The sequence below is a fragment of the Magallana gigas genome, chromosome 2 (assembly GCF_963853765.1).
Source record: "Magallana gigas chromosome 2, xbMagGiga1.1, whole genome shotgun sequence".
In the NCBI taxonomy this organism is placed as follows: Eukaryota; Metazoa; Mollusca; class Bivalvia; order Ostreida; family Ostreidae; genus Magallana; species Magallana gigas.
Genome location: NC_088854.1, coordinates 32,544,795 through 32,569,178, shown reverse-complemented (window position 1 = coordinate 32,569,178; position 24,384 = coordinate 32,544,795). Strand labels below are relative to the sequence as shown.

The 24,384-nt window shown below is 33.2% G+C and overlaps 3 protein-coding genes across 4 annotated transcripts; 2 read left to right on the top strand and 1 right to left on the bottom strand.

Annotated features, from left to right (window-relative positions):
• Window positions 1-1,208: 1,208 nt before the first annotated feature.
• LOC105330179 (uncharacterized) lies at window positions 1,209-6,709 on the bottom strand. The gene is made up of 4 exons (XM_034445999.2): window positions 6,549-6,709; window positions 3,696-3,880; window positions 2,979-3,104; window positions 1,209-1,771 (listed from the first exon to the last, which is right to left on the bottom strand). The coding sequence occupies exons 1-4, from the start codon at window positions 6,608-6,610 to the stop codon at window positions 1,746-1,748; spliced, it is 399 nt and encodes a 132-aa protein (XP_034301890.1). The 5' UTR covers window positions 6,611-6,709; the 3' UTR covers window positions 1,209-1,745.
• A 125-nt stretch (window positions 6,710-6,834) lies between these two features.
• On the top strand, window positions 6,835-15,007 carry LOC105330180 (uncharacterized). 2 transcript variants are annotated; one of them, XM_066076211.1, is made up of 8 exons: window positions 6,835-7,191; window positions 7,278-7,369; window positions 7,480-7,552; window positions 7,632-7,690; window positions 11,879-11,951; window positions 12,252-12,331; window positions 12,625-12,688; window positions 13,414-15,007. In XM_066076211.1, exons 1-8 carry the CDS (start codon window positions 7,130-7,132, stop codon window positions 14,648-14,650), a joined length of 1,740 nt encoding a protein of 579 aa, XP_065932283.1. In that variant the 5' UTR covers window positions 6,835-7,129; the 3' UTR covers window positions 14,651-15,007. The 2 variants fall into 2 exon arrangements, with proteins under 2 accessions (XP_065932283.1, XP_019923604.3); XM_020068045.3 differs by having other exon boundaries at window positions 12,249-12,331.
• A 7,800-nt stretch (window positions 15,008-22,807) lies between these two features.
• On the top strand, window positions 22,808-23,509 carry LOC136271498 (putative nuclease HARBI1). Its single transcript, XM_066071609.1, has one exon. It carries the CDS (start codon window positions 22,808-22,810, stop codon window positions 23,507-23,509), a length of 702 nt encoding a protein of 233 aa, XP_065927681.1.
• The last annotated feature ends 875 nt before the right edge of the window (window positions 23,510-24,384 follow it).

The following is a 24,384-nucleotide window of genomic DNA, read 5'->3' as shown; positions in this document are numbered from 1 at the left end:
TTCTTGTATTTTTGTTTTTTCTTGAGACTAGTTTTTGTACCCCATGCAACTTGTTGCAAGAGCTATGTTTTTTACCAATCCGTCAGTCAGTCCCGTTTTTTTTTTTGGAGCACAACTCCCCTAAGGAGCACTCGAAAGTCATGGCCATTTTTAGACTGTAATAGGAGAGCTATTTATAAGAATATAGAAAAGTGCCCAAATTTTAACGATGCCCTATACATGTACAGACTTTTTCTTTACTAAATGATAGTTTATAGCTAAAGACATCAAATCAAAAAAATCAAGGAAGACCAGTTTAACCGCTGGTTAAAAGACGAGACCCAGCTCTGCAGAATGGTTAACTATAGCTAAAAGTTAACCACTGGTTTAGCAATTTAACCAGTATATAACTTTTGAGCAACAGAGTTATCCGATGGTCAAAATTTAACAAGTTGATAAGGGATTTAACCAGCGGTTAAAGTTAACTAGTGTTTTGGGCAACCCGGTCCTGATGGCTAATTTGTTGACTACCCAATCCCCTTAAAACGGCTGCACAATTTTCTTAAAACTTTGTAGGGAGTTAGGAAACAATATGTAGATAGCCATATTAACCAGGAATTCCAGTTTCATTATTTTCTCGTGAAATTTGGCTTATTTGCACTAAAACTTCATTTCCATCTTCATATCCATAACTTCATATCTTGAATGTAGTATGTTTGTAAGCGCAACATCTCTTAAGCCGCTGCACAGATATTCTTGAAACTTTGTAGAAAATTAGGACATAATGTTTAGATGTGTGAATTAAGATTAGGTTGTTGTTAAAGAAAAAAGTATATATGGGCATATTTACTGGAAATTTTTAAAGATTTGAAAAGTTGACTCTTTATTAAATTATTTTGTATATTTAAGGTGGTATGGGACACCTGACGATATTAATTTGGATAAAAGTACATTATGGGTAGTCATTTTGCCTATGGTTGTCTCAAATTTCATAGTACACTGTACCTTAAAAATATTGGGGAGCGCTTACCCTTTATCTCCTAGTTTGACCGTGACTGTCACTAAAATGTCACACTTGTCATTAATAATTGACGGGGCGAACGAGTTTGAACTGTAATTTATATAAATGTGTATAAAATCTCGTTCAAGGCAAGATATTTAAATTAGATGTTAATAAAAATATTCATATAAAACTATAAATATATTTAAAAAAAATAAGAAAATAAACATATTGAAATAAAGTTTTTATTTCCAATCAATTCATATTAAACATTTGGTTCACATACAAAAATAACAACAACCTCTTAACTCTAAACGGAGAGTATTATAAGCGGATGTTTTCTCAAAACGCCAATGTCGGGTAAGGGTGGGTGGGGGTTGAACACGTTTCAACTCTTTTCACCCTAAACTACAATAAACATCGGGTTGTCATCAACTCCTTGATAACAATCATTTTATTTTTTGTTTTTGCTTAAAAACTACATGTAGTCACGAAATCAGATATCAGCAGAAAAAAAATAATCAGTGAAAAATCTGACGAAAAATAAATAGATTGATTGATCTTATCTATGCCATTGATGATGAAAACAAATGGAACAAGGAAGTTCCGGTGCATGTAAAAAAAAAACCCCAAAACCCCACAATAAATATGACCGAAAATTCTGCAGAAAATGGGTGCAAGGTTTGACCATCACAGCAATGTCCACTTGTATTAATTCTTAATATTATATATCACAGATCGGCCTGACGATCAAATATTTGTGGGTTCATAAAATCATCTTGTCCTGTTTTCCTGAAAATAAAAAATAAAACAAACTTATAAAAAGAATTTTCTACGTAAGGTACATGTTTAATACCCTAAATGGAATAGAATTGTTCTATGCAAAACCATTGCTATGGAGATACATATACTGATTTTCTTTACTTGCAAATTAAGAAACAATATCATCATATCCAGTGGTAAAAAGACCAACTTTATTACACGGAATAACATTCCATTCTTAAAGATATCTTTGAATGAACATATTTAATTTTAAAAATTCCACAGAGGAGACAAGATCAAAATCAAAAAATAAAAAATACATAAAATAGGACACACTCGGTTCTTATTGATGTTTAATTAGATACGAATAATTAGTGTACCTAATATAAATGAGACAATAAAAGTATGTTATTCTTCCAAATCTAATTTTGGTATCCCCCCCCCCCTCCTCTTCACCCTCTCCAACCTCATGTAAACACACAAAAGCAACGGATGTACACGTTAAAACTGTAACACTAGCGTAATTGTTCGACAAATATGCACACGCAAGGATTTTACGAATGATGCCTCTACGTATCTGAAAACTAGGTTAACATACATATTGCATAATTATGTGAAACAAAATTTATTGTTCCTCTCATCGCCCTACGCCACAATTTGCACTACGCTCCGCACAGCAATTGACATTATTTTATACAACGATCAGCAATAGCTTGACATAACTTTAAAACCTCCAAACATATATAGTTATATTCTTTCTTGGTCTCATTTGGATTTATAATATATAAATAGTGCCTGTTTGGCAGGGTAACAGTTGAAATTGACACCCCGAGAAAACCATTGTCAACCGACGCGAAGAGGGAGATTATTTTGTACTTCTATTTTTTCTTCTAATTTTTATATTAAAATATGTTTTGTATTTCTATTAAATAGTAATGAATTTTGTTATACTTTCATGTTAAATACTGAAATCTGATTGGTTAAGACGCAGTTAATAATATTTACTATTACCCTCAGCGTTAGCAACGCACTTGGCAACGGGTAACATTAAAAAATGTTACATGCGCGAAAATTATGCGCGTACGGTTCGCTGTAGAATTCACGTTATTCCTATATAAAAGCAGTAAAATTTTCTTAAAATAAATAAGTATAACAAAATAAATAGTGCCTGTTTGGGAGGATAACAGTTGAAATTGACACCCCTCTCTCTCTCTCTCTCGTATATCCTGTAATTCACCTTTTCTCCTAATGAAGACTATTGCTATGACAACCGCTATTAAGGCAACAGTCCCTACCACTGCTGGAGCGATGATGAACACGATATCTGTTGACGCCGTCTTTTTGCTGTTATCGGAGCCAGACACTGTAAATGCAAATTAAAGGAAAGAATTAAGATAATTATAAATGCCGTTATAGATAATTACATTTTTTAAAGTTGATTGTAATAATCTCATTTTATATAATAGCTGAACGAAAACAGGTTTAATTTGTGTTTACTCCATATTTTCTGCTAACACTTGTATTTCTTTATCTCTCTCTTTCTCTCTCTCTCTCTCTCTCTGTAATAATGACCTCGAACAATTTCTTTTAAGACGGAGATACAAAGATATCTCTTTAAAACGACCCACGCATAACCCTGTGATCCTTTAGATTTCCTGATCTTAGAATGGAGTGTCGTCTGCTCGTAAAAATTTGTGAAATCACGATAAACATTCAATAGAATTGTGTAGGTTAAACATTCATTGGAAGCTCATTTATAGGTTCTCGAAGGGCATTTAGTTAGTAATATTAGCAAGCAAATTAGTATCACAGAGAGAGAGAGAGAGAGAGAGAGAGAGAGAGAGAGAGAGAGAGAGAGAGAGAGAGATGATTAAGTTAAGAGATGCAACATCCCAACATCGCCATTTAAAAACGTTTGTACAAATTGTTCAGAATAAATGTATTTCCTTTTTACCTTTATTATCTTTGGTAAGAACTTCCTCATTGGTGAACTTGACGCTGTCCCGTGTCGTCTGTTTGTTGTTTGTGCCGGGGACCCGAGTCGTCATCAGCTCATCATCAACCACCGGGACTTTACCTGTGTGGGTGAGGACTTCCCCGGACCCCTCCACCTCTATCCTGTCCTGGGCAGTTTGGTCACTATTACAGAGGGGAAACTATTGTTATAATTAACACTTTGAGTATGATATAAGTTTGTCGAAATTAGATATAAATAATAATAAATCTATTAACAAACATGTAACAAATGTGCATTTGTAACATGTTGTACATTGTATTACATGCTGCACTTAGTATTATTGAATGAACTTTATCTCGATGATTGACCTTGAACTTTACTACTATAAATTACCTTTGTCCTTGACCTTGAAGGTTACGACATATAAAGTATTTACATGCATGACACAGCAGTTAGGATGATAGCTATGATTGTCGTAATTAAAGAAAAAGAGAACTAGACTTATGGACTCTAAGAGCGATGCGACACCACCTTTGATATAGCGGTCAACTTAATACATCCCTCCCACACACACACACACACACACACACACCCTATTAACAGGATTTAGTTTCATCCTTCAGCAAAAGTTATTCATATACCAAACATGCTAGACATCCTGCATCACGGCACCGTTTGACTTATGTCTCCCATCTTAACCCTCCACACGATCTGTGTTATATTAAGAATGAGTAATCGGATTCAAGAGCTCAAACTTTCTCACTTCCATCCTTTATAAGTACGAATACCAACTGCCGGATACATGTCACGCTGTCTTGAAAGCCACCGCAACATGGATTGTGAGAACCATCACTTTCTCGTCCATAGAAATACTCATGACAAATCACTTATACGTATACTTAAATCACTCAGATTGTTTACACGTGCACGAAAGTACATGTACTCGTACTACTTTTCTTGATCAGACAGCCCATGAACTTCTTTAGGGACATTATTGGCCGATCGCATAGTCGACCATGCATGGATTTTGAATTATTTTCGATATGGGGCATATTTAAGAAACGAACTCAATATCATCTACCCAAGTTATACTCGTATAACCTGGGTTGGAGCAGTTTACGCTTCTTATAATCCATTCCTTATAATCTAATTTTCTGTAAAATACTATTCAAATGGAATGCGTTTTACTTTTAAAAATGATATTATTAATTTGTTCAAAATTCAAACGTAACGCCAAGCGGATTAGTACGCTTTTAACGTTCGTGCATTGGGACGTGTATTGTGACGTGCAAACCAGGTTATACAAATTCAACTACGTTTTTCTATCCAATCAAATGCCGCGTTAGAACCAGAATAAAATTATGCATGTATAGATGGACACAGATTGGATCATTCATCAACCGAATAAGTTATTTTGAAGTAGTCTGGGGTAGTGTAAATGAATTGAGTCCCAAATCTACTTGTCTCACCGCAGTCCCACACCAATTCATGACGATCCATAGGAGCAACCTCAAATATTTCTTTTTCTCACGGATCACTTACTGTACTTGATGAGAACAATGGTATAAAAGTATCATTTGCACTATACTCTGACGTTGAAGAATAAAATTTCAGTTATGTCGGATGTACTTACTACTATTTACTATACATTGTACATTTTTCGGTTGTGTTTATGAGTGTACACGTGGATTGCAAAAGTTCAAAAAGATTTTAAAGTAGGACTAATTGTTCTGTACTTGAATTTCGCAATTGCGAACATCAACTATTAACAGATACTTAGTAGATAACCCGCTGCATTGTTTCTGTCCTATAGATTCGCAAAATTATAGATTCGCAAAAACACTATACATTTATACTTCCTGAATTTTCCGAAAGCCAACAATGTTTCGCACATTAATTTAAAAAATAACTTAGTCAAATATTACAAGTAAGGCGATTCGTATAGTTTTAACATATAAACAATTTACCAAAATACAAAGTACAGTTATACAGTTTCCCCCGTAAAAGCTGAATTTTCCATTATTTTCATAACAATTTCCTAAAATTTAATTTGGTTTGGTCGGTTTAAGGATATAGATCACTAAGTTCTTTTTCAATTGATTGATAGGCACATGCACATATGAACCAAAATATAGGCAAATTTTATCCTCGAAAAATTCATTCAGACAGTTGATTAAAAAACACGCTCCTGAAAATAAGCCCCTTACAAAATAAGCTATATCAAGGAAACACAAACAATTTTTTATTGTTAAGAAGAATGAAGATAGACACAATTAAAAAAAAAGATTTAATATCTCACTTAATTCCTACATCTTTTTTCTTCAAATATTAACGTAAACCAGTGACATCCGTCCAACTTTCATTCTGTCAACAAAGAGCCGTTCAGAGATCAGGAATTTCATTAGATATTCAAACTTTCTCTTTATCCTTTATTATTTTATCTTCATAACAGAAGCGTTTTGTTGTCTCTAAACCTCCCCCCCCCCCACACACACACAAAGAATACACACAAAATCTAGAATATTAAGCAAAATTTCTCAGCTTAACATAACATGACGTACTTGCATTTTCCTCTGTACCAACAATGAACATGTTCGATGTAATCGAACGGCTCTATATCTTTTACTCGATATTTTAAAAATTCTAAAATATGTCCTGCTTGCAAATTAAAATTTATTCTTTCGGATGGGACTATAACTTCGCGTGTATTTCTTTAAAAAAATTATTTGTTTTCTTTCAAATTTTAGAAACAAATAATTATTACAACAATTCATTGATTCAGAAATTTAAAAAAACCCACAACAACCCAGAAACACTTCAGCATCCAAACAGCAGAAAAATGAAACATACCATTGTGAACATATAAATATCCCACAGAGGCAAATGACAGCAAAGAGATGGCAAGAGTTCATGGCTATGGTTGGCAAAAAGCACTGTTACCAGCGTAGTGATGATTTGGAGCTGAGGCCGATGCTTTAAATACATGTGACACCAATGACCTTTTGCCTCGGTGGTGATGTCAGCTTCGTTACAACGGAAAAATAATTCTGCCGTGAACTCCTAGTGCAGCCCCTTTATCCTCTCACACTCTCGATCGTTTTAACCACTTACACAGCACTGTTTTTATTCTTCCTAAATATCTGAATTTGACAAAAATTTTAGGGAAATAAAACACAACAGTTTTTCATAACAATATTAACTGGGCAGTCATCTCATCAAAAATACACGTATCCTTATAAAAATCATATATTTTTTAATTAAATTAATTTCTGTCAAATCTCCCCTTGCCATGAAAAAAAAAAGCAAAATCCTTTTTTGTCCACATTATTGCTTCGTTTTTATTTAGTGCGGTACATATATTAGTAAAAGTCAATTGTGTGACGTCACAATGTTTTCGACGTCATAATCATTGGCTAAAACACTAAAAGCGAATGAAGAGTTTGTTTGGCAAAGAGAGAAGTAATCACTTCAAAACAATGGATATAGCTGGACTGTAAGTCTTGAGAAGACGTCTTTAATCGTTAACGTTTGTTAATAGGTATAATATTTGATTGCACTGCTTTTTATTCTAATTCAAAGACTTCCCCCAATTTATGAGGATGTGGTGTATGGTGAAAACGACGAAGTTCAGCAGAGATATTTTGAAACCTGCTCAACAACAATGCTTCAAGGTAAAAAAATATGTATGTTTCAAGGTAAAGATATGCATATAACTTAATTTCAACCTTTGTGTATCTAATGTCCAAGTCGGGAATTGATTTTGCTTCAAACTTTATGTTAGCGATGACGGCAAAAGAAAAGAGACAAGTTAGTCTCGAGGAGGAAAAGAATATAAAGAACTCGAACAGCTTGCGGTAAGTCAACCCCCTCCCCTCTCTCTCTCTCTCTCTTGTTTAATTTCTAAATTTCTTTTCTCTTTTGCTCGTTTTAAAGTCTGCTTCCAGTAACAGAGGAAGAAAGCAATGATTCTGAACAAAATGAAGGTTTCGAAGGTACATGAATTTTATAATTTTTCAATATAAAGTAGATATTCATTTGTAGTATTGAGAGTTATCGTGTTCAAAAATCCTGACATGTAAACTTGTAAATTGGAATACTAGTATACAGTCGTGTTGGTGTGTGAGTCTGGGTATAAATATGTTATCCTGATGTTGTAGACTTTGTAACTGGGGTATAAACACATCAGCTGGGGCCCGTTTCTCAAAAAGGCCTACGTCCAGGCGTAAGCTTAGTCCGGACTAAATCAAGGACTAAACCTCAAAACCAGACTAAGTTGCGTTTCACAAAAAGGCGGAAACTTAGTCGGGACTAAATTCGGGTTTAAATCTACGCCTGCTAATGGGTAGGCGTAAGTCCTTCGTCTATGCACAAAAATGGCGAGTGTTTTGTTTCTAAGGCAAAATGTACGGAGAATTTTATTTTTTGGTTTGTTTTATGTGTTATTAAAGAAAACATTCACATTTATTTAAATATTTGTACATGTACATATAACTTTAGAAAATACCTTTTGTTTCTATTTCTAAATAAATTAAGATTAAATCAATTTGATAAATAATGGGCTCACCTCATTAAACGTATGTAATATACATTACTACTCGTAATGAAATTTACCTAAAGAGTGAAGAATGGGTATACCCCGATTAATGATATAAACACAATAATTAAAAAGATGCTTTATCTCTAAATTAAACATGTATTCCCCAACAAGATAGATGTATATAAGTACGAATATATTATTGATTTTTTTAATCAATACTCAGTAAGCATGTACTAGAATTTAATGTTTTTAATCAAATTTGAACCAGTGAAACGAAACTGATTTCAAAATTATGAATAGGAGCAACTCAAAACGTTTACATTTGTAATTTGTCCTTGTGTGTGGTTGTTTGTTCTTTACCTATACATGTATTACTGAAAACTTTACAACACGTATGCATTCTCATTTTCATTTTTTTACTCCTAGTATCTTTACAAAACCGTATGAAAGTTACATGTATTTTGGAATGTTTATGAACTCGCATATATTTAGATACAATCAATTTTTGTTTGTTAAAATATTACATAAAAATATGTTTTAGAAGCGTGCAGAGTGTGCATCAATTTTAGATCTGTTGACAAGCGTTTGTCAAGGTTATCGAATATTATAAAATTTTACATGCACACCTTGAATTTTTGGAAATCAAATTCATTAATCTTATTAATTCTAGGATGAAGTGATCATTTGCTTTCATATTTAACATCGATCGTAATTCTATTAAAATTCTATGGGGCACATGTACTATCAATGATCTTCGTGCATATTCATATGCATTGTTTATTTGTACTCATATAATTGAATGGATCTTTAATTACTTGAATTCATGATAGTTTTGTTTCAACATATTTAAAATGTACGTATATCAAGGGATTTTTTTTTAATTTCGAAGTTGTCGACTTGCAATACAAAAGCGTTTTTACAACAGTGTGCATTATTTACAAATTTAACTAGCTTGCATTTTTGTCATACGTATTATATAACCAATTGTATACACCCCCACCCCAATAACTCAAAGCAAATAGGGAAAAAAGTAAAACTCACATGCACTTGTTAAAACCGCAAAGATGCAAAATGTCTTATCCGGAAGGGGGTAGGGGATTTTTAAACTTGTAAAAACCTTTTATTTATAAAACTTTCCTTAAATAGAAAGGGTGTTCTTAGATAACTGCTTTTATATCTTTATTTTAATCAAGATACTGTATACAGGGTTATTTTGGTCGCGTGTAATTTCCGTCCTTCTACACTTGCAAACAGTTTCACTCTGTCGTGACTTCGCCCAGTCACAGCTGTTACTTAAGTTACTTAATATTAGATATTGAAAATCAACATAAATTCGCCCGCTGACAACGAGGGTGAAATGATTGAAAATTAAACAGGGCGAATTATTCCCTGTTTATGGTGTATATTACTTTCAATCTACCCCCCCCCCCCGAAAAAAATCCCAAAACAAAACAATCGATCGATTAAACCAAAATACAGGAAAGGGAGATGGGGAGACATCGGCCTCAAATGTTGATAATTCCTGTATTGTTAATTGTTGACTATTAATATCTTTCGAAACTATTATCATTTGAATCGCAGAAAATCAAGAATCGTTTCCATGTCATTGACTACATTCTTTCAATATTGGAACAGAGGATGGACAAGGTTCATGTAATATTATTTATACAAAAGATATTTTCGATTTCAGTTGGTTGCTGTTGGTTACTCATTGTCATATTATTTTCTATAAATAATATAGTGAATTGATAAAAAAGAATCAAGCCTTATCCCAGCATCTGAAAATGTCTAAAGATCTACAGTGTCTATGAAGCATACTTCTTATTCTGCAGACGTATTGGGGCATATCCACCGTACATTGTCCCTGTATTCTATGAATATTTGAAGTTTACACTAACATTGAAGTTAATTTCTATGTATTGTTTCGTTCAATTAATATGTAAGATTGTGCCTCAATATCATCTACAATGCATTTAATTGTCACATATTTGGTTTCTGAAACCTCTTATATATGACGCTTTCATATCAACTGTTTTTCTCTAACATTTCATTATGTTAAGAAGTGTATAGGCATTTGTTCTACTTTTATTAATATAAAATGTCATGAACAGCTTGAACTATGCACATTCAGTGGTATAACATGCGTACTTTCGGGTACTACATGTATTATGAATTGGAAAATTGATCCACCACATATAATCATAGCCTCAAAGCAAAACAAAATACGATATGCGCATGCTTAGTACTCAGCGGAGATGTCTAAGTTCTTAAACATTTAAACCCCAACTTACGCATCTTTCAGAAACGCAACTTAGACCCGACTAAATATTGGCGTAACTTTGTTAGTCGGACTAACTTAGGCCCAAATTTACGCCTTTTTGAGAAACGGGCCCCAGAGTTGACTCTGCAGGCCTTCCATCTAGTTCTCCCTACAAATGCACATTCAATACGCACTTTTAATTTGAAGTTTCTGCATTTGTATTTTCGTTATTTGAAATACTAGTAGCACATCTGGCGAATCGGAAAATGTAAAGTCTACAAACGTTGACATAACCTCATATGGAATCAGTGGCGTCACTGATGGAGATGCAGAAAAAGGCATGCCGTAATCACCGGAATGGGGACGGAATACTGAGTATACTAGTACAGAAATAATCATATGTATATCTTGATCAATCTTTTATCAGAAAGAAAGATTTTAAATGAAAATAAATTATGAGCTTGGGGTACATTATATCAAAAGAATGGAGAAAAATTCGATGCCCAGTGATATTTTGATCAGATATCTTCTTAGAACTGGAAAATTTTTCACATCTTGACTATATATATATATATATATATATATATATATATATATATATATATATATATATATATATATATATATATATATATGCATTCTTATAATTTAGAGTACATGAAGCAATTGTTAAACTTTAAAACTCGACTGATTTAAGAAAATTAAACACCTTCATTGCTACTTCCCTCTCAAAACCTCTCCCTCAACCCCCCGTCAAAAAAATCTAAACAAAACAAAAAACCCTTGAATCAAGGGGTCGCCTATTTGATTAATTAATTAATAAAATCATATCATTCCTTAATATCTTTTTCTAAAAATAATCTTTTTAATAATTTTTTTTTAATATAAAAAGTTGAATATTATATCTACAATTCCGATGATTACGATATAGACATACCTTTTCTTGCAGCTTGCAATTCCGTATGATCTGTCAAAAACCGACAAAGTTATAGATTTTACATTTGTCAATTTGTAATATGTCAGATGTACTTTTTTCGAACATTAAGATACAAAAGCAGAACTTAGGTTAAAAATGTACAAAGTTGAAGTTTATTTAACTTAAAAAATGTGCATTATTTGCAATAACAATAATATGGAACTGATAGAGTCAAATCATAAAGTGTTAATACCCGAGTTTCACGTTACATATCAAAATTATTACACACATTCATACTCGGACTTTCAAACCAACACGATTACATAGTTTACATGCCTGGATTTTTGAACATGATTTTCCCTCCATAAAATAGAAGTGTGTTGATTTCTATCTTTTTTTTGTGATTTGAAAATTATAATTTATACCAACAGTTTCTAATCTAAAAATGTATGCTGTTTGTCTTGAAGGGAATTCTCAATATGATAAAATCGGGACGGATTTGACCGTTGAAAACAACGTTCACAACAACAACCTCATCAAGTAAGCCTCCCCCCTTCCACCCACAAACACACACACACACACACGCACGCACACACACTCTGTTATTACTGAAAATGATTTTATCAATTTAGCGAAACGAGAGAGAGAGAGAGAGAGAGAGAGAGAGAGAGAGAGAGAGAGAGAGAGATAGATAGAGAGAGAGAGAGAGAGAGAGAATAATATAATAGTGTATAATTTTTCGATTAAATAGGGTAGCTATTAAATTTTGAAATACAAACATTTTTAATTCCTATATATAAATATCATGTTTTAAAAATGCATGTACCATTTTTTCAGCAGGCCAGACTTAGAAGTCATTCACGAAGCCTCTGTATTCGATGACAGTGTTGGTCATCTTCGATATTTCATAAACGACGAAGGTAAAACCGAAAAATCTTTGCGTCGCGAATACTGTTTAGCAGTAAATTAAGTTGATGAGTGTATTTTCGCTACATTCGCGACCCATCTGCCCCATGGCTCGTCCAATTTGACATTTTTTGCCGTGATCTAATAGTTTGATGTTTTCCACATTTGTTATAGACTGTATAAATATTTCTAAAATAATTTCATTGCAAATTAGTAATTAACTATTAATTTGCCAAATCAGGTCACAAGTAAATTTTGGTCAACAATATATGAATATATGTATACATGTTTATCTTTATCATAATAGGGTCATTATCTGGGGAATTACCCCCGCAGACCGCTATGGGTATAGGAAACGATCCACTTGTGCGGTAAGAACATTATACATGTATTAATTTTATTACTTTCCCTTTCTTGTTTAAGAGTCTAATCGTCCAAAAAGTTACGAATATTACAAAATTTAGATCGACGACCAGTAAAAATGTTTCCCGCAAACTGGATATAAACAGTCATCCCAAGGAAAAAGTGGACATTTGGAGACTATAAAAATAATAGAGGCTGTTATATCGCACTTATGTTGATTTGAAGTTAGGTATTTAAAATATGATCGCCGAAAATGTATTGCTATATCTTTTATACTAATTGTTTCATATTGTGGAATTAGTATCTGACCACTGTCACTGAAATACAAATTCAAATATAATTTAATTTTACAAACAAGCAGGGTTTGTAAGAGACAATTATTCAGCGGGACATGTACGTTAACACTCAACAGATGAGTCACACATTTACGTACAAAATGACTGCGAGTGGGCAGTACACATATTTTGCAATTGACATTGTTGAATTGGTAATGCGGGACTGTTATAGAGTATTATTGACCTTCATTTAGTCATCAAGTCTAAAACAATTCAAATCGGTGACAGTAAACATCGTTGGTTCTTAAGCACAATAAAAAAAGGGGATGTACTTTTCTTTTATGGAAGAAAAATAATACTTCAGTTAGAACCATTTAAAATAAGTTAATGTGATTTAATACGAGTCTATAAACATATAACGTCTTTCGTATATAGCAGTATATTTTCTTTTTATAAAGACACTGGGTCAACCTATGTACTGAAAATATTCAGCAAAAGAAAGAACTTGATATGGAGCTGATGGGCTATGGTGGAAATGCAGGGGTTACTTGGGAAGAGTGCGCGAATAGAAGACTCCAACAACTCCAAAAAGAACAGATTAGATTAGAACAGGAGATTCAAAAGGAGTCCCAGTTCCTCTCGGTTGTTCCAGGTGGATACAAGTTAGTTCAGGATCTCAAGGACCAGCTCCGCAATATTTACAGAGAGTCGATGCCATGCTACTCAGACCGAAAGACCGTAAACGACGGAGGGCGAATGAAAGAGCAGGTGCCTGAACAGAAAGAGCAAATCCCAATTGAGCCGAGGGATCTTGATCAAACTGTCCATAAAAATCGGCTAGAGACGAGATTTGAGAAGACAGGAAACAAAAACACTTCCCACCAAATTGTTCAAGAGGCGTTTTCTTTATCTGACAATAATGCGGTTGAAACGAAAACCTGCCATAGGCGTCGACAAGTTCATGATGATGTAAAACGGGAGGCAACTTTGAAATGTGGAAACAAAAAAATCCTGAACGAATCCAAACCTAAGTCTAACACGGTCACCAACGGTCACGTCAAGTTGCATCTGCCACCGATAATGAATTCCAAACAAACATCGGCACGCAGTTTTTCTCCACAAATGAGCAAGAGCGTCTGCGGGCTCCCAGATATCCACGCGTCAAAGAAAATGTCCATAAACGAAGAAACCATTTCAAGCGCGTCAGAGTCAAGCCAAGTCCCTAGTAGAAAAGCATCGCCATTGCGCTCTCTGAATCAAAAGCTACCTGAAATTAAGTCTGCAAACCGTAATTCAGCATCGCCGATGACAAACCAAGCCAGGACAGCAAAGAGCGGCCAAATAACACCACACATTCTGTCTCCTCTTGTGAGCATCCCGAAATCATCGAAGGAGATCCGAAATTTCTTTCAAGCCCCAAAGAGAATAACCATGTCGAAAAAACTACAAGTCAGCAATGCCGGTCATTACGACATTTTGATAATTGAGTACAGCAACCAAGAGAGGAATCTATCTGCAAACTGTGTTCCTCAAACAAAGGCAAATGGACCTTTACCTCCGTTGAAAAAGGTTACGCCTGAACCACAACGCCGCTGTTCAGAGGTTAAGGTTGTCAAGAACGAAGAATCAGGCTTGAGCAAGAAGGCAAAGAGAGCAGATAAAAATTCAGCTGGCAGACGGAACGGGCATCACTAGAGTATGACAGTCAAACACACTCTCTTAATTTTGTTGGGTTAAATCTTTACAACCGCAGTTTAAAAACACCCCCTCATCACACACCAACTACCCTGTATTAACCTTGATGCATTGATTCAGTCATACAAAACTCACGGATATGAATGTTTAAAGTTACCAATGTTCACCCAACTAACTTTGAAAAATCTTTTCCACGATCTAAGGTGCATACTCGATTGGTCACTCAATTCTGCGGATGGCGAAATGATCTAGTGAAGGAAGAGAGCTAACTTGTATATATCAATAGAAGGTATTCATGTATTGAGTAATGGACAGTCTGAAAGAATGTCCGAAACAAAGAGAGAGAACCCCCACCCCCCCCCCCACCCCCCCACCCCCCCAAAAAAAACCAGCTGCTGGAGAAGAACGCATAGTGTTGTGCAGAATGAAAAAGGAGGGCATAAGCTGATGAACGCTGATGTGAAGTATCGTCCCAAGGAAATGAGTTAGAAATAAAGAAAGAAAGGAATGTTTACTGTAAAATCGATGGAAACCAAAGAAACCGGTTTTTTAAAAAAATAATTATTTATGTGTATGAATATGTACATAATGTATTCATCAAAATGCTACATACATGTACGAAACATAAAACTTGATTCAAATTTCGTATTATTTTTTATACAAATAAACTGTTAAAATAGCTTGCCCGTATTCCTTATTAAATGCCTACCAAAATATGAATGAACACTAACGGTTTGAATCTTGGACGATGCGAATTGAGCAATAGAACCATATTACATGTAATTTTGGTATTCTTTACAAAAAAAGGATTGATAGGTACATGTATCTCTTGCTTTTTCAAAAAAAGAATGTACCTATACATGCTATTAAAATACCCGAACTGTAGCATAAATCAATCAGAAACATATTGACATGAATAATTCATAAAGAAATCTTATTTTAAATACTAGTAAACATATTCCCAAATGCCATTCTAAACTTATTCCATGAGAGCAGAGTAGATAGCAGATCCTATCATCATCGAAAGAATATATCGGCGGTATTTTCATACTCGCCTACAAAGATATATTTATTTAATTCATTTATTGACAATTACCATGTCAGCATACAGTCATGAGAAAGAGTTTCATAAAACAAAACATTAAATATCAGCATGCAGAAGCTAAACATTAACTAATGTATCTATATTGGATGAACCAAAAACAAATTGAAACTTCGATAATCTCTACATTTTTATAGCGATATTTAAACGATGGGTGGGTGATGAATAATTTTGCTTGCCAAGTAGCGGTTGGGGAGGGGGGAGGGGCCCGGGACATAATTTTTGGTAATTTTATTCGGTGAGTTTATTAATGATTTGAATTTTTGTTTAAGAAAAAAATCTAGATTATGATTATAATCTCTGTTGATACGCGATTTCTTATTTTGTACCAACCATTGGCCTCCGTAACTGTCTATGTGAAGCATTATCCAAAACAAACACGATGATTTTTACGGGACTTTGACACAATTTGATGTTAGAATTTTAAGATTTTAAAATTAGATTTGTTATTGTTTAAATGGTTTACCTTTCATTTTGAATGTTTGACCAAAATAAGAATATTAGTAGTCAAGATACAAGTGAGAAATAGATAGTCTAAGAGGTCAGAATTCATTGTTATGTAAAGAAAGTTCAAATCTTGTGGTTTTTCTTTAAAACAAATAATGTAAAGTAAAGAAATTACACTTTCTTTGTCAAAATGACACTACTTATATAGTCTGTCCCAAGATATTTATGCAGTAAATTTGGGCGATTTCTAATAAAAATACGCATACCTGAGAAAGAAGTGCAACGGAAATCGATATAGGATATCTTCATTAACAAATTAATCATTTCACGTTAAAAAATTCACAGGAACAAAACCAAATTTCTTGAAATGTTCACATCTTTTCTCTACATGTATTTGGAAGTCACTCGTAATATCTTGCACAAATTTTTCAACATCCGGGTACTTTCATCTTTGTAGCAATGCAAAATCCCCATAGACTATATACATGTATTTTTAGCCGTGTATTGAAAACTGACAAGATAGAGGGAGTGTTTCAAAGGGCAAATCTTTGGATTTGTTCGTACTATTGAATGGACATTGTTTGAAACCAGAGGTACATGTATTTACAAGTATCGAATACTTTAAGAAAATGTGCTGCATAAATATATTGGGGCAGAATATACGCAAACAAAAAACCCCCCAGATTCAATATGTTTATAAGTTCATTTATTAAGAGCAGCCCAGAACAATTAAAAGTCATAAAAAAGCACAATACAATCAAAAGAATCGAAATAGTTAAACAAAATGCCCTAAGTTTTCCTTAGTGGATTTCCCGATTTCAGCCCTTACAATTATAAAGTGTTTCAGTGGGCGATTTTGAGGAGAAATGAAACTGAAAACTAAAACATAACTTATATTTGTTTAAAAAAAATCATACTTAAAAATGATTCTAAAATGATGTAATATTTTAAAGTTGGACCTCCAATTATCAAGAGCCTATTAGTATCATAGTACTTATGATTAAAATAATAATAATAAACTAGATGCGATCTCGTTGCGAGCAACGAGTGGGTCTTCCGTCCAATAATTTATTTTCACATGATTTTAAAAAAATAAAAAATTTTCAAAATATTTAAAATTCATCCAATCATTTCGAGAAAGATGTCATTAGACGCAGAATTCTAAGCGCAACTTAGATATCATGTTTAAAAATTATTCTGCTGTCATTTAAACACGATTTAATTAAATTGAATTTTTTTTTTAAAAATTCAAAATTCATCCAATCATTGTGAGAAAGATTTCATCAAACGCAGAATTCAAAGCGCAACTTATATATTATGTTTAGAAATTAGTCTGATGTCATTTAAATACGATTTAATGAAATTTAAAATTTTCAAAAAAATTAAAAATCATCCAATCAATTTGACAAAGATGTCATTTGACGCAGAATTGTAAGAGCAACTTAGTAATTATGTTTCAAAACTAGTCTGAGGTCATTTTAACGCGATTTAAATGAAATTAAAATGTTTGAAAATTCTTAAATTCATCCAATCAATTTGAGAAGGATGTCATTAGACGCAGAATTCTAAGCACACCTTAGATATCATGTTTTAAAATTAGTCTGAGGTCATTTTAACGCGATTTAAATGAGTTTAAAATTCTTAAAAAATTTAAAATTCATTCGATCAATTTGAAAATGATGTCATCAGACGCAGAATTGTAAGCGCAACCTAAATATTATGTTTTGAAATTAGTCTGAAGTCATTTAAACAAGATTTAATTAAATTTAAAAAAAAATTTAAAAATCATCCAATCAATTCGAGAAAAATGTCATTAGACGCTGAATTGTAAGCGCAGCTTCAATATTACATTTAAAAATTAGTCTGAGGTCAATTTATAAAGATTTAATTAAATTTAATTTTTTTTTTAAAATTTAAAATTTATCTAATCAATTCGAAAAAGATGTCATCAGACGCAGAATTGTAAGCGCAACCTGGATATCATGTTTTAAAATTAGTCTGAGATCATTTTAACACGATTTAATTAAATTTTAAATTAAAAAAAAAATTAAATTTCATCTAATTTATTCGAGAAAGATTTCATTGGACACAAAATTGTAAGCGCAACTTAGATATTATGTTTTAAAATTAGTCTGAGGTCATTTTATTACGATTTAATTAAATTTAAAATTTAAAAAAAAAATAATTTAAATTTCATCGCATCAATTTGAAAACGATTTTATCAGACGCAGTATTAAAGTGCAACTTAGATAATATGCTTTAGAACAAGTCTGAGGTCATTATAACACATTCATTGAGTTTTAAAATTTAGCTTCCCTACTCGGAATTTCCGGACAATGATTTTCCTCGTGAGGCTAGATGTTCATGTCATCTATCATTTATGAAAATCTCAGCTTCTTATCTTTGCTTGTTTTTGAGGAAATGTGTGGACAAGGAGAATTCGTCAAAAACGTGTCCTATATTTTGACCCCAGCTAGCTTCCGTACTCGGAATTTCCGGACAATGATTTTCCTCGTGAGGCTAGATATTTATGTCATCTATCATTTCTCAAAATGTCAGCTTCCTATCTTTGCTCGTTTTTGAGGAAATGTGTGGACAAGAAGTATTCGCCAAAAACGTGTCCTATATTTTGACCCCGGCTAGCTTCCGTACTCGGAATTTCCGGACAATAATTTTCCTCGTGAGGCTAGATGTTCATGTTATCTATCATTTCTGAAAAATTCAGCTTCCTTTCTTTGCTCGTTTTTGAGAAAATGTGTGGACAAGAACTTTTTAAAAAATGGCAAAATGGCGGATAAGTCCGAACCGGAAGTGATTTTTAAAAAATAAAAAAAGCGTATCAAGTTTATATAATAATAGATCGATGCTGAAAATTTGACAACAAGTGAAAAGCTGTCAATGTGACAGCAAACCGGGTTTTCTTTTATGTGAATTGTATCCATAATCCATGTCAACCCGTCTCCAGTGAAATGGAGTACCCTATATGCAACATTTTGCCAAAAAATGACTAAGTTCAAAAGCTAGTATTTGTTTCATAAATAATCAGAAATCAAAATCCTAGCAATATGCACACCTCTGATATATGTACAATTGATCTGCAAAAGAACAACTTCCTATCTTGAAAACTGTAGGAGGAGTTATCCGTACAATGAGGGTACCCTATATGCAATATTATGCCAAAAAATGACTAAGTTCAAAAGCTGGTATTTTTTCGATAAATAATCAGAAATCAAAATCCTAGCAATATGCACACCTCTGATATATGTACAATTGATCTGCAAAAGAACAACTTCCTATCTTGAGAACTGTAGGAGGAGTTATCCGTACAATGAGGGTACCCTATATGCAATATTTTGCCAAAAAATGACTAAGTTCAAAAGCTGGTATTTTTTCGATAAATTATCAGAAATCAAAATCCTAGCAATATGCACACCTCTGATATATGTACAATTGATCTGCAAAAGAACAACTTCCTATCTTGAAGACTGTAGGAGGAGTTATCCGTACAATGAGGGTACCCTATATGCAATATTTTGCCAAAAAATGACTAAGTTCAAAAGCTGGTATTTTTTCGATAAATTATCAGAAATCAAAATCCTAGCAATATGCACACCTCTGATATATGTACAATTGATCTGCAAAAGAACAACTTCCTATCTTGAGAACTGTAGGAGGAGTTATCCGTACAATGAGGGTACCCTATATGCAATATTTTGCCAAAAAATGACTTAGTTCAAAAGCTGGTATTTTTTCGATAAATTATCAGAAATCAAAATCCTCGCAATATGCACACCTCTGATATATGTACAATTGATCTGCAAAAGAACAACTTCCTATCTTGAAGACTGTAGGAGGAGTTATCCGTACAATGAGGGTACCCTATATGCAATATTTTGCCAAAAAATGACTAAGTTCAAAAGCTGGTATTTTTTCGATAAATAATCAGAAATCAAAATCCTAGCAATATGCACACCTCTGATATATGTACAATTGATCTGCAAAAGAACAACTTCCTATCTTGAGAACTGTAGGAGGAGTTATCCGTACAATGAGGGTACCCTATATGCAATATTTTGCCAAAAAATGACTAAGTTCAAAAGCTGGTATTTTTTCGATAAATTAGGGAGGTTGAGATTTCAAACGTGTACGGGTACGTGTACGTGTACTAGGGGAATCACCTAAATTCTTCGCGTATTACGTCATCAGTTTTTGTGACGACATAGTTTCTACACGTTCTCTAAACTTGTAGAGTGTCGTCTACACGTAAGTACAAACGTGTAGCTTTATACAACAAATAAAATCTTATTGATGAGTGAATGTATTCTCGTGGTACATTATATATATTTTAAACTTCATTTGCATGAAAATTGATAAGAAATAAACCATTTATTTGGAATTAACTAAATAAATTCATGTCATAAAACTGCGTCGATTTACGTAAACGTTTATATCCTACACGTTAAGAAATCTCAACTGATAAATTACAAAAAACGTGTACGTGTACGTGTAGTTTTAACACACGTACGTGTACCCGTACACGTTTTAAATCTCAACCTCTCTATTATCAGAAATCAAAATCCTAGCAATATGCACACCTCTGATATATGTACAATTGATCTGCAAAAGAACAACTTCCTATCTTGAAAACTGTAGGAGGAGTTATCCGTACAATGAAGGTACCCTTTTGGCAGCCGCCCGCCCACCCGCCCGCCATTTTCACCATTTTAATAACCGGATTTTTCCGTTGGAAAACCCGGTTAAAAATCGGACCACCCATCTCCGAGAAATCTTCTGCACAAAAATTGTAAAGAAAAAAAAAAGAATTAAAAAAAAAGTGAAAAAGAAACATGACAATAATAGAAGGGTCTTCCGCTGAAGACGGAAGACCCTAATAAATAAATAAATAATAATAAATAAAAGTAAATAAAATTTAAAGAGGCGTAAAATACGCAATAAAAGACGTTTAAACGCGAATAATTGGAATTATAACACGAGATAAGCCTTTGTCGTGTAGTAAATTTTGAATTTAAATGCCTTTCAAAATATATTGTATATAATGCAAAAATGCAATAATGAAAGCAAAAAAGTTTATTTTACTATACACAGTATCTACATGTAAGTCAGCTGCACAGAAATGAAGGAAGGTAATGCTTATAAATATTACATATTTATATTACATCCTTCATGTATAAGTGAACGTATATATATATATATATATATATATATATATATATATATATATATATATATATATATATATATATATATATATATATATATATATATATATATATATATATATATATATATAATTGAGTTCATTCCTTATAATTTAATTTTATGTAATTCACTGTACAAATTGAGTGCGTTTCACTTGAAAAACAATATAAACGTAACGTCAAGCGGATTAGAACGTTTTTGACGTTGGTGCATTGTGACGTGTCTTGAAACGTGAAAATCAGGTTATATAAGAAGTGAATTCAATATTCATTACTTTTATATGATAAAAAATGGTTTCGGGCAGTTTACGCTTAAAATGTACCAAACCATTTTATATCGTATAAAACTTATTAATATTGAATTCATTACTTATAATTTATTTTTATTTTGCTAAAAATTGAAGTCATTTGACGTTAAAGGCATCTCACTCCTCACGTTTTGATTTCAAGGCGCAGATGATCATTATATTTTAAATGAATATGATTTCATTTATTTGATAATCAAAGAAAGATCATTATTTCCTTATTACACACCATTCATAAAGAAAATCCATTTGAATTCAAGAAACAAACAAATTTTTGGGAGAACTATTTTTTCGTGCGGAAAGAGTTTAGAAAAAACGATGACAGAAACAAGCAATTTTATAAATTTTCAATATACTTTTCTTTTATTATACTTTATTAATTAATCACATTTTCAACATTTGATAAGTTTGTGACATGTTCTATAGGTTCTTGATATGTACAAAGTTAAATTTTGAGAGAGTGATACAAGTTTAGCATAAAAGCATGCAAATACATGTATATAGAAAATTTCTAAATTTTTTTAGCCAAATTTTGCGATAATTTTACCATTGAAGCCATATATCTAAAATTTTGACATCACTGACCCCCTTGTTTTTTTTATGTCAAACAATGATACTGAATACATATCTAGACAAATTGGATTAATCTTATATTATCCTTGATATTCAAAATATTCTTATTTCAAATCAAATTGTAACTATTATAGAAAAAGTATATTTTAAGTGCAAAAAGGTCACAAAAAATTATGCAGCTTCGTACATTTTTTTTCGAAATGCCTCTTTTCAGTGTGAAAATTGTGCATAATTGAAAACAATATTTGAAGAAATAAGTTTGCTTAATCAAAAATACTGACAACAAATCCTAATCAGGGCCGGGATTCATAAAGATACTTAAACAGTACTCAAGTGTAAGAAAATACTTTAACTCATAAAAAATACTTAAGTTACGGAAAGAATTTGCTTTTAAATTCAGTTTTATTCATAAAACAACTTATGCCTAAGAAAAATCTTAAGCAATACTTAAATCTAAGAGTCCTCTTGAGGTGTCTTAAAGTTCTAAGAAAAACTTAAGTTCAAAATCAAAATGGCTGCCATCAGAGCACAAAGAAGATGTTTTCGCAAAAGAAAAGACTGTTTGGTAGAGTACAGTGACGCTGAACTAGTTGAGAGGTATAGATTTGATTCAGCTGGTATCCACTTTTTAGAGGGGTTGATTGGTAATGAACTTATGAGTGGTTCACGCAGAAACTGTGCAATTTCTCCACTTCAGAAAATTTTATTTACACTGAGATTTCTAGCCACCGGGAAAATGCAATTGTGCAATGGAGACGACATGGGTGTCTCGCAGCCCACCGTTTCTAGGGCAATTACTGCCACTCTTAGATGTCTCTCTTCTCCACAAATTTGTGCTCAGTTTATAAAATTTCCACTTAATCTTCAAGAAATTCGCAAAAATCAAGAAGAGTTCTTCAAATTCGCCGGGTTTCCGGGAATTGTTGGGGCCATCGATGGCACGCATGTACAAATTATCGCTCCTTCTGAATACGAAAACGAGTATGTCAACAGACATCATTACCACAGCATCAACACACAGGTCGTCTTTGATCCATTCCACAAGATAATTGATGTCGTAGCGAAATGGCCAGGGTCAACACATGACTCAAGGATCTTGAATGAGAGTGGACTCAAGTCTTTGTTTGACCAGAACAGAATCCCTCTTCACACGCAATTGCTAGGAGACAGTGGGTATCCTTCAAAGAGATGGCTCCTAACTCCATTTTTGTGACCAAACCAAGGTTGTCAAACAAACTATTACAGGTACGTTTCCCATTTCACATAATTCTCTGTCAGATACATCGTCGGAAACCCACGGCCAGTCTCGCATACGCTTACTGATATCACTATAACTCCATCAAAAATGACAATGCAAAGTCAGAGAAAAAGTTGTCACTGGTTTTTGCTGCTTGTAAAACAGAAGCGAGTTGAAATAGATGACGTGAATATTCCTGATGAGGATAACACAAAGAAAGACATTAGTAAACTTTCCTGTGCAACATGGATTCCAACCATTGACAGCTTTCAGAGTCTATTGGAGAGCTTTGCTTTTCACATTGCCCACATCATATTAAAGTATGTCTCGCATTTGTCTCAAGTGAAAGAACAATTTCTAAAGCATCTTCAACACAAGCACATGGAACAAATGAAACAGAAAACACTATTTCTGAACTGTGATCTTATTGATGCAAGTGAAAATAGTTCCCAAGGCATGATTGAAATCCTACACAAGGTCCACAACATTGCTGTACCTCATTTAAGAAATGAAAAGCAGAAAGATGTTCTAGAAAAAGTTGTGTTTGGGGGTGATGTGCTCATCATCGAGAGAGCATTCTCTGCCCAAGAAGCAATGCAGAACACGGCAGATAAATTTGATGGACTTGGTGGCATTATTCATAGACCTGAGGGGCTGCATAGACTGATGAACTTTACTTTGGTATCATGTAACACAGTTGTTCTTCAGTTCAGTTAATTTCAGATGTTTCAAGTGAGTTCTTTGTTCTTTTCTTGTTTGGTTGTGGGTGTTATGGAAAAACATCAGCATTTACCTTTCACACCATACAATCTTGCAGGTATAATTGTACAATAATTTAAAGTTCTGATCAA

Bases quoted from the DNA above. Each gene is read 5' to 3' on its own strand.
- LOC105330180 (XM_020068045.3), top strand. From the start codon at position 7,130: ATGAAGAGTTTGTTTGGCAAAGAGAGAAGTAATCACTTCAAAACAATG. The intron at 7,370-7,479 runs GTAAAAAAATAT...ACTTTATGTTAG, and splicing joins CTCAACAACAATGCTTCAAG to CGATGACGGCAAAAGAAAAG. The intron at 7,691-11,878 runs GTACATGAATTT...TTTGTCTTGAAG, and splicing joins ACAAAATGAAGGTTTCGAAG to GGAATTCTCAATATGATAAA.
- LOC136271498 (XM_066071609.1), top strand. From the start codon at position 22,808: ATGGCTGCCATCAGAGCACAAAGAAGATGTTTTCGCAAAAGAAAAGAC.
- LOC105330179 (XM_034445999.2), bottom strand. From the start codon at position 6,610: ATGAACTCTTGCCATCTCTTTGCTGTCATTTGCCTCTGTGGGATATTT. The intron at 3,881-6,548 runs GTATGTTTCATT...CCTCTGTAATAG, and splicing joins ATATTTATATGTTCACAATG to TGACCAAACTGCCCAGGACA. The intron at 1,772-2,978 runs GTGAATTACAGG...TTTTATTTTCAG, and splicing joins AGTCTTCATTAGGAGAAAAG to GAAAACAGGACAAGATGATT.